This window comes from Leuciscus leuciscus (assembly GCF_965113295.1).
Source record: "Leuciscus leuciscus genome assembly, chromosome: 19".
NCBI lineage: Eukaryota > Metazoa > Chordata > Actinopteri > Cypriniformes > Leuciscidae > Leuciscus > Leuciscus leuciscus.
Genome location: NC_138743.1, coordinates 35,880,783 through 35,891,345, shown reverse-complemented (window position 1 = coordinate 35,891,345; position 10,563 = coordinate 35,880,783). Strand labels below are relative to the sequence as shown.

Here is a 10,563-nt window from a genome sequence, read left to right as displayed (position 1 = left end):
ATATACACACACACACACACACAAATATTAAAAGTCAACATGAAACCGACGATAGTCTTTGTTCCCTATTGTGACGTATATCCGAGAGAAACAGCTTCCGGAATGAGAAAAATGTAGGGCGGGACTTTCGCCCTTTGGGAATTGCCTGGATTGTAGGAAATTGGGCATTGCTAACTAAATACAGAGGCAGATCTGAGAGCCAGTCTGCAGTCGGTCATGAAGAATGTTTACGAGACACAGACGCCGTTTCGAGGAGGTTCATGTTTTTGATTAAAGATGACGAGGGCATTTGTATTAAAAAAAAAATGATTTGCAGGGATAAATTATTTATAATAAACAGCAACATTCTGTAAAAAAAAAAATCAATAGATCAATTTTGATTTCATGGCGACTTTTAAGTATATTGACAGCATCACGAGACCGACTGGATTACAGTCATTTGCAGTGCATCATGGTAGTGGGCTTTCCCTACAAACTCTTACTGGTGGAATTTTTAGGACAGCATAATGAGAAATGTTGTTTTTCACCATGAATTCAGCTGTTAAACAAGTATTTTAAAAATAAGTTGAAATATGCTTTTGTTGAATCCATCCGTTCACGTTATAACATCAATTAACAACCTTGTATCTCACCGTAGGTCTGTCTTTAAAGGTTAATAAGATATTGGAGAAAAATGAATTGGATGTTTACTGTTGCGCTCTATGGCACCCCTTGTGGCAGCACTGAGAAGGCACTGCTACTTAACCTCCTTTATGAATTGTGTTTTGGCAAATTTCAGCGCACGTTTGCATTCAAGCACTAGCGTAGAGTATGTTTCGGCTCAAACTCTGTTCAGGTGCTTTGTTACTTCAGTGTTATCTACATGTGTTAGCTGCTCTATGGAACTTCACTAATCCATCGGGAACCTCGTGAGTTACAGTGTCTGCTACACCAGTGGCGTCTTATACACTAGCTCTCCTCCTGTTTGCTAGTCCTCAGCAGTCTGAGTTCATCCTCAAGGTAGCTTATTCTGTCCAGCAGGGCGGCTCTGTCGGCTTCAGCCCTCTGGTTGGCTCGCCATCTTGCTTCCTCGATCTTCCGCTCATACCAGCGCTCCATCTGCAGGGTCACCGCCTCGAAGAAGTACTGCGTGACCTCCAGCGCGTGCATGTTCTCCCGCTCCTGGGCGAAGGAAGTCTCGGCGGTGCGCCGCTCTCCTGAACTCGCCAAGGCTTGTGCGTTTGGTTTGGTCTTTGCTTTCTGTTGGGTGCGTCTTTTGAGGTTCCTGTGCTCGAGCGCACATTTCTGCTCACAGCCCTGATCCGGGACGCGTCTCGGCTCCAGACTCGAGTCCTGAGGCTCATCTTGCACTCGATGAGGGTCGCTACAGGCCCGAGATCGCTGTTTAGGCCGGACTATACAAGGAGACTGGGGCGCAGACTGATTTTGTGACGACTGCTTATCTGAAAAGACAGAGAAAAGCTTGAGAAGATTTCGTCCTGTAATAAGTAACATGCACATCGACACTAGCACCAGACAGCAACATAGGCTACGTTCAGACTCAGTTCAAATCTGATTTTTGTGCATATCCGACTGAAATCAGATCAGAATTAGCTAATGTGAACAGCAAAAGATTACATGAAATGCGATTTTTAAAAATCTGTTTCAAGCTACATTCATGTTTTGAAATCCTATTCAAATCACATTTCTGGAAATCCGTGTCATCTGACCGATCTGATCGGTTTCGTGTGGTTTATGTGACTTCCTGAGGCCACATCAAATGTAAACGTCAGATGTTGTGTAGGGAACGTGCTGAAAGTCTCTGCAACAACACAGCATTGTTTCTGCAAAGTGGCGGACGAGCAGAATATGCCAATATAACAGAGACATGTTTTGAGACCGGCGGAGACGACAGCAGAGAATAAAGCCACTCACGCCAGCCTCATATGCTTCTGCTGCTGACTCAGAAGATTCATGAGACCAGAGCGGCGGATACACACTATCATGCTGTAAAATTTAAATAAGACCACTGCAATAAGTACTGCAAACCCCTTCATGTTGTTGTTTTTTGTGTTTTCCTACCAACGCAACGCCATAGAAACCAATGCAGATAATCCAGAAAACTAAAGAGCTGCATGGACACACACATCGGATCTGAACAGTTGCGATACACACAGTGTGGACGTCAATAATTTTAGATCAGATTCCAATCAGATTAATAAATAATCGGATTCGGACTGACAGTGTGAACGTAGCCATAGTGTCGGCCCAGATCCGGCCCACATCTGGTACGGGTGGATGGTGGATCTGAGCCGACACTATGTTGCTGTCTGGGAATTGTGGTGAAGTAAATGTACATCGGCGTGTTGTTATCACAAAATAACCCCAACAGGGCGATCAGGACCCCAGTGGGAACTAGTAGTGGGCGCAGGGGCTCCATTACAGATTTGTGCAAAACTTTTGCGATTTAAAAAAAAAATGTCGACAAAAAACTATTGCGAAATGATGGCGTTTCCATTAACTGATGTTATGCGACTAAAACTTAATTTTTTCCTCTCGTGATCAGTAAAGTCATTCCAAAAATCATGGCGATGGACGTTGGTAGGTTTATGTACTATATCCCAGCCACTGCACTGGCCATTATTATTATTATTAATCAAAGTATGTATGTTATCCAATCATTAATGGTAAGGAAAGACCCTTATACTTGTGAGCGGCACATATGAGGAGTTTCTGGGTGTTTCTCACTCATTTCTGCTTCGAGGTCTTGATTGTGGCATTTATTTGAGGTTTAGAATCCAGTATTCCTGTAATTATTTTGTCTTTTATGAATTTAATAAAGAACTCTGTCTCGTATTCTGTCGAAACACACCGCGTCATCTATGTCAGCTGACCTGTAAATGTGCAAAAACTCCATAGCAGTTTTGCGAAATATTTCTTTTTCGAATTGCCTGAAAAACCTCCTCATGCGAGCGGGAAAACTTTTTTGCTCCGACTCAAACAGATCCGAATAACAACAACCCTCGGAAAACTGACATTTAGAACCGGCTCGTTGGTTTCTTTTCAAGTCGGTTGTTTTTGATTCGTGTGAAACGGATGGACTTGTATCACCGTAAAGGGGTTTATTTTGCGAGAACAATCGGTTGGATGCACATTAGCCTGCTTACTGCACGGATACTTACAAAATTAGTAAATAATTGAACAAAATATTGACAAGTTAAAATCTTATTAGCTCATTTAAACGCAAAGCTTCCTCAAGGAAAAAAAGCCTAGACAAACTAACAAGTAAATAGGACATTATTTGAGGGGACAGCCATTGGTAGTGGTGTCTGAAACCATAGTGGACGTTATCGAGTTAAATCATTCAATCCCATAATGCATTGCAATAACGAGTGTACAACCGACGATTCCCGCATCTGACCAGAAGGTGGCGCCGCAGCTGAATCATTCATCCATCTATTTTCCAAACCGAAGGGTGCAATGTGGCTACAGCGTAATATCATACAGGTATACATTCCTTTTTACTTGATTATTGATTAAGGTTTATACATAGTTTCCATGACAGAGTTGAAGATACATATTTTCATTACTACTGGAGCTGCCAGTTTACTTCATTTCAAATGATTATTAATTATTAAACATCAAGCACAAACCATGCAAAAGCGGCAGCCCTTCCGGCGCACTCAGTGTTCAAATCCACTCACTCATGTTCATTCACTCCTTCAAGTGGACTATATTAGTGGAGTGATGTAGGAAATACTGAATGAATATATATAATATGTATAATGAGCAGCTGCGTTTGACTGGAGCGAGAGAGAGCACATCCATGATACGAGTGTGATACGTGACACACACAGTGTGATACGAGAGACATGAAAGAAGCGTCTGCAAGAACTCATTTGCAACAGTTTTTTATGTATTTATATGTATAAGAAAAAATTACAATGATTCATTAAATAAATAATATTGTCTGCTATATCCTTCCATATGTGTTCAGTGTAAATAATATTGTCAGTGTTGTATATTTTACTTATAATAACCCTACGTCACATATTTATATTATATAACACTTATATAAGCCTTTAACTGAACGAGGACAAACACAGGAAAACCATTAATGCTGCATGTACTCTCTCTCTACGCGAGATGAGCCAGGAAATCTGTGTTGCTCATCCGCCTCGGTAAGAGCAAAAGAAAACAGTTGAATGTGTGAGTGTGAGTGTTCATTCATCCATGCAGTCCTGAGTAAGTGTCCTACCCGGTGAGACGTCCACCTCGATCACATAGTAACTGGCAGGTCCGTCTTCAGGACACGAGCTCGCTGCTGCCGTCTCTCCTCCGTCTTTCGGCTCGGGCTGGTTTGCCGATGGAGAGTAACATGCTCTTCCCCCAGATGTGTCCGGTACAGCTGTGTGGGAATGGGGATCCCAATCCGAAAGCGTGTCGGTGAGGGACGAGGAGCGCCGTAACTTGGAGTCGCAGCGATCGCCAGAGAGACGCGTCTCCAAACTTTGGATCTTAGAAAGGCACCAGTTCTTGATATCGTTGACCACTGAAGCCTGCTTACAAAGAGAGAGATGGAATAAATAATCCGAAGATTAGCCCATGATAATTCATATTAGGAATGACAAGAAAACTAGAATCCATGTAAGAGTTGATATTTATAAGACCGTGTCATTCAGTCACTTATAATTAATCTGCACAGATAGCTGAGATATACATCAAATATCATTACAGGGCAGAATAATCTCCTGATTATTAGCGGTATCGCCACGCCCTAAATGAGCCTGAACACTTATAAACCAGATATTGTTCCTTTTACATCTAGACAAAGACAAAATGCATTCTATCTTAGTCCCGTTCAAGGGAAGTCTGTTCACTCAACGCTCCGGAGTCCGGACAGATGTTTCAGGCGTTCAAGACCAAGTCCTGTCTACGGGAATCCTGAGATCTCAGAAACCAACGTTTTGAATCAGCAACAAGATCTGACATGAATTGTCCCATAAATGTTGTTTCTCAAAGTTTGCTCAAAGTCTATATTACCGCTTGATGCCGTCATTAAACACACGTCTCAGGCTTATAACGGCAGCTGCAGTGACACTGCATCCGGAGCCGCCCGCATACTCCTCGACTATATAGTAGAAGAGAAACAGTATATGACAAAAGAAGTATGTCTGAGTTTACAGAACTCATAAGAGTAGCAGAAAGTACCCGGATGACCTCCAACGGTGAGATTCTGAAGTGAGCATACCCATACACCCATATCCCATGAGGCCACGGGAGAGGATTTGTAAAATGAAGTGAAGCAACGCAACTGACGCTGGTAGGTCACATGATAATGACAACATGGCGAATGAACTACCTCCAGATCACATTCATACTATATAGAACATACTCTGTGATGTCAATATGAGCGCACCGTCTCGGTTTATCGAAGTCTTTGTCTCTGTTTTTAAAGCATGTAAAACATAAAATGATCATGCACATTTTTTGTTGAAACGTACCTGTCTTTTTTCTCCTTCCAGGCGTTCCTGTACGGCTTTCTTGTCAATGCGATGTAAACATTCAGTCCTCTCAGCGGACACTCTCTCTAAAGTGATCTTGTCTAGAGCTCTGATCTGAAAATCAACACACAATTATCAATCCCACATCAACATTTAAATAACAGAGATATAGGGTGGAAGCAGAATGATTAACAGTTGAAATTATGGGCTTCTGAAGTTGGATTGGTTATCTTCAGATATTGATATAAGTCAATATAGGCCACAACCATAAAGGGAATTAGCTTGAATCTGGGGAATGTTTTGACAAACCAACATTCTGTATGCACCTGGTGTTTGTTCTTGCGGTCCAGTTGGCCCATCTTGCTGTTCATGAGCTCTTGTACAGTGTGGATCTCTGACTGTATTTCCTCTTTAGTGGCGATGAGCTGGTTCTCCAGTTTATTAATGAGAGGCTCACACCTGCAGCCATTCAGTGGGGCCTTTAATGGAAATAACACATATTCAAGAGTCAAAAATACATGCAAATGTTTCTCTGACCATTTACTGCACAAGATATTTGCCATTTTTCACAGTTTGGAGAAAATGTTGGATAATCCTCGGGATTTGCAGACAGAAACGGGTTAAATTAGTTTTGAATTGGTTTACAAATAAACAAAAATAGATTATTTCTGAATGAATTTTGTGGTAATGACACCTAATAATGCTATTCTCAGACCATGATGTAAAATCTTAAAATTAACTAAATGTTCTTTAAACTGCACTGTTAAACATTTCAGAGTGAAATTACAGTATATTCCAGGTTAATAACTGCATTACTTTCACAGTAATTTCACAGTAGGACTTTTCTTGTATCAAACTGCTCTCTCAGACATTTCTTGTAAAATCTGCAGTACTTTACCAGCAATTTTAGTCAAGTTTTTATAATTGTGCTGTAAAAAAATTAATTAAAACTCGGTACCCAGCATGCAGTGCGGCATGAATAGATTATGCCGTGGAGTTGCTTGATTCTTGTTGGTTTTATCTGTGCTTGGTTTTATGTTTGCTTCGCTTTTAGCAGGTTGTGTTGTTTATTTTGTAATGTTCAGAGTTTATTTGTTTTTATTGACCTTTCAAAGATGAAACTCAGCGGCTGCTGCACTACTGTGAAATATCCATCAACAAACAATTATGAATTTGAAATAAGATATTGGTAAATCTTCATGCTTAAATAATGCTAAAATGAAATCTTCATACTCGTGCTAGAGAATCGTTTGAATAAAATATGTTATATTCTAGCTTGTCATTGTTTAAACAAATGAATTTCATTTGTCACACTTCTGACTTGGCTAGATCATACATTTGAATATGAATACACAAGGTCCAAGATCCCAAGCGAATGTAACACTAATCTCCATTATGGTGACCTTCAAAACAATTACAGTTCTAAACAATACAATTTCTTACAGTGGCATGATTACAGACAACTTTATAATGTGAAATCACAGTAAAACAAGAGCAGTAAATTACTGTGATGTCAGCATCATTCTGTTGTTGATTCACAGTCGTTTGTAATAAAATGACCCAGCATGCATTAATGACTACAGTAATGTATTGTAAAATAATACTCTTAAATGCTGTAAATTCCTGGCATTTTTTAACAGTGTGGCACTGGCCCAGGCAGAGATGGCCCAGGCAGAGATGGCCCAGGCAGAGATGGCCCAGGCAGAGATGGCCCAGGCAGAGATGGCCCAGGCAGAGATGGCCCAGGCAGAGATGACCCAGGCAGAGATGGCCCGGGCAGAGATGGCCCGGGCAGAGATGGCCCGGGCAGAGATGGCCCGGCCCAGGCAGAGATGGCCCGGGCAGAGATGGCCCGGCCCAGGCAGAGATGGCCCAGGCAGAGATGACCCGGGCAGAGATGGCCCGGGTAGAGATGACCCGGGCAGAGATGGCCCGGGTAGAGATGGCCCGGGCAGAGATGGCCCGGGCAGAGATGGCCCGGGCAGAGATGGCCCGGGCAGAGATGGCCCGGGCAGAGATGGCCCGGGCAGAGATGGCCCGGCCCAGGCAGAGATGGCCCAGGCAGAGATGGCCCAGGCAGAGATGGCCCAGGCAGAGATGGCCCAGGCAGAGATGGCCCAGGCAGAGATGGCCCAGGCAGAGATGGCCCAGGCAGAGATGACCCAGGCAGAGATGGCCCAGGCAGAGATGTGTGTCATGTGTAACCCAAGCATACACATATACTCTAAAGCAGGGGTCGGCAATATTTTTTTTTATCAGCCTATTTTTATTTTACAATAACGGTTTCGTTCAATAATTTTTTCAAATTAAAACCAAAAATTAAAAAATTAAAAACGACTTGTTTTTCCATTATTTATTTCCTGAACTAAAATGAAACTTGAGAAAAGCCGTAGCCGCGCGGCGATTTCACCGCCGCATACTGTGTGAAACGCCCATAAGGAATCATGCGGCGCGGGATTACATTTTAAAGTATAAAGACGGTAGCGGTCAGAACTCTGGTTGGACGGAGCGGGCGGTCTGACTGACAATAGCCCACTCCCGACATCTTTTGACCACTGTACACCTGCTCTGAGGAGCTGTTTGGTACTGAAACTATTGTCAGTCAACAACATTCTTTTTTTGCAAGGATGTTTGAAATAGTTTGGCAGAAAATAGCCTACTTCATTTGTCAGTAGGGCAATATGGTTTTCGTTTATGTTGCTTAGAAATTTGAGTGATAGGCTTTGTCCTATTTAATTTATTTTATTTATATTTCATAAATTTTTTCTGTGACATTTTTTTTCTCTGCTGACAGTACAATGTTAAAATAATATTTATATTGACACGAACACAATTTTTGTAGAGCATTTATAATTATAATATAATAAAGTTATAGGCTACTTAATCTCTCTCTTTCCGTTAGAGACATTTGAATGTGAGATTCTGGAAACGAGATCTAAATTATGCGGACCCGTCAGGTCGGGGGATAAAGCGGGTGAACGCAGAATGTATTTTAAGCGGTTGCTGAATAGAACCTTGTGGGAGCGGGACGGGGAAAAAAACAGTCCCGCGCAGACCTCCTTAAGCCTTAGGTGTGTATGTGTGTGTCCCGATCCCGAATAAATAATAATTTAAAAAAAGGAATAAAGTTCAAAAGTCAGACTGTAAGCGAATGAGGCATGATTGCTATTCACACCTTTATTAAAATGGCTGTAATCTGTTTTTAATTAGTTCTATTTACTATTTAGTAGTTAAATAGAGTATTTAATTTGTATCCATAGGCCTACTCCGTGTAGCTGGCCCGCCATCGACTGGCTAAAAAACATATTGGCCCGCGGCCAAAGTTACTTGCCGACCCCTGCTCTAAAGGTTCTTCGACAGTCTAGCTAATTCAAGTTTTCAGTGGAGTGCTAACTGAGAGATGAATGAGTTTAATCCGATTGTGAAAGAGCTTTGGTTCCTTGCCTGCATGATCTTGCCATCTTTGCCTCTGTAGAGAGTATAGAGCTGGTAAGCCTTGTAGTTATGAGGAGGAGGAGGAGGAGGAGGAGGAGGAGGAGCAGCTGAGGGACTTGATCTCTCTGTTTTACTCTTCTTCTTATGATCGCTGTGTTTATTTTGTCTTCGAATGAGGGCATCTGATGGAGACAGCTGCAAACAAACACATACACAATCCATGAGATATGAGGATGTAGGAGCTGTTTAACATGACAAAACAAAGTCAATGGAAGCGGCACTTGTTAGGAGTCCAGAAATAGTCATTTTTATGCAAATTCCTATCGTTACATGCATGCGATACATACCCAGACTCTCCACTTCAACATTTAATATATTCACATATAATATCCAGCTGATTGTACATTACTCCTTAAAAGAGAAAATGCACACCCTCTCTTTGACCTTCTTGTCGCTGGTTTTGTTTGGTCTTGTCGCCTCTGTGACGAACCCGGTGTCGTTGTGGCGGAGAGAGCTGTCACTGCCGTGAGTGTGATTGGCTGGAGAGACACTGTCCTGCACAAACACACGAGTAAAGGCACAGCGTTTACAATGACCAGCAAACTCCACAGACAACAGAACTGTGTTAAACACAACTGAGAGTACTACACATCTACTGTAGCGACAGATCTCTTCTTCCATATTGTGACGAAAAAGAAAAAATGTATGGCTGGGACTTGCACTGTGCACTGGTTGTTGATTGGATGTTGAGATGTGGGCGTGGCACTCAAAAGTGGAGGCGGAGCTGAACGTTGAAGCTGAAGATGCGTTTTGGTGGATCTGATCACAAGTGGACGACACTATATACAGGTGTAAACCGGGTCTGAAGTGTTTTGAGCTCGTCCACTTTCCAACACTTCCAGAGGTAGTTGAAAACACATTAGACCGGATTACTTTCGTAGTGTAAACACTCATGTGGTCGAATGTGTTCAAACAGCCACAAAAGACCTTCTACTCTCTGTCTACTGATCTAATGCATAAACATGGGAAGAGCTCTAGCCAGATGGGATTCAAACTTTGTCAGCAGAAGACCCAAGTTTGGTTTGAAGATGAAAAACGTATCAAGCACAATGTTCTCTCCAGTCCTCACCATTCCTGATTTCAAACACACACTCACAGTGTTCAGCTGGTGTTGAGGCTGTCAGAGCAGAAACTAAAGCTACTGCTCTCCGTGTGTTTTTCCAGTCGTCTCCGGACGCGTTCATATGTAATTGCGAGAGCTAATTTTGTCCATTAGATTGAAAGATCTGCAAAAACCAAAACATTTACCCGCCTATAACCCTCCCCCCGAAGATATCAGGACAGAAGTGTTTGAAAGTGGACAAAAGAGACGGATTAAACACCAGGTGAACGTGTCTCCCTCGTCTACTTGTGATCCGATCCAGGTGTAAACAGGGTATAAATGAAGTCCTGTGCAAATCACCAGAGCGAAGCATGTCATTTTGAAATAATGTCTCATGTACAATTGTTTGTGCTCTGGTTCGAGTTTTCTTTGTCCAGATGTGTAAAGCTTTATTTTTCAAGTCTAAACTATAACAGAGATGAACTGTGACTCCACTTGGCTGATATAGTACCAGATTTGTTGACTGTACTACAGGTTTATATC

The 10,563-nt window shown here is 42.1% G+C and overlaps 1 protein-coding gene across 1 annotated transcript in view; it reads right to left on the bottom strand.

Annotated features, from left to right (window-relative positions):
- The window catches only part of ankrd6b (ankyrin repeat domain 6b), a 41,343-nt gene continuing 30,780 nt past the window's right edge, over positions 1-10,563 (bottom strand). Inside the window, 6 exon segments of the mRNA XM_082147915.1 lie at positions 1-1,442; positions 4,238-4,538; positions 5,484-5,597; positions 5,810-5,962; positions 8,928-9,113; positions 9,351-9,473. Coding sequence (XP_082004041.1) covers positions 949-1,442; positions 4,238-4,538; positions 5,484-5,597; positions 5,810-5,962; positions 8,928-9,113; positions 9,351-9,473 — 1,371 coding nt within the window. The 3' untranslated portion in view covers positions 1-948.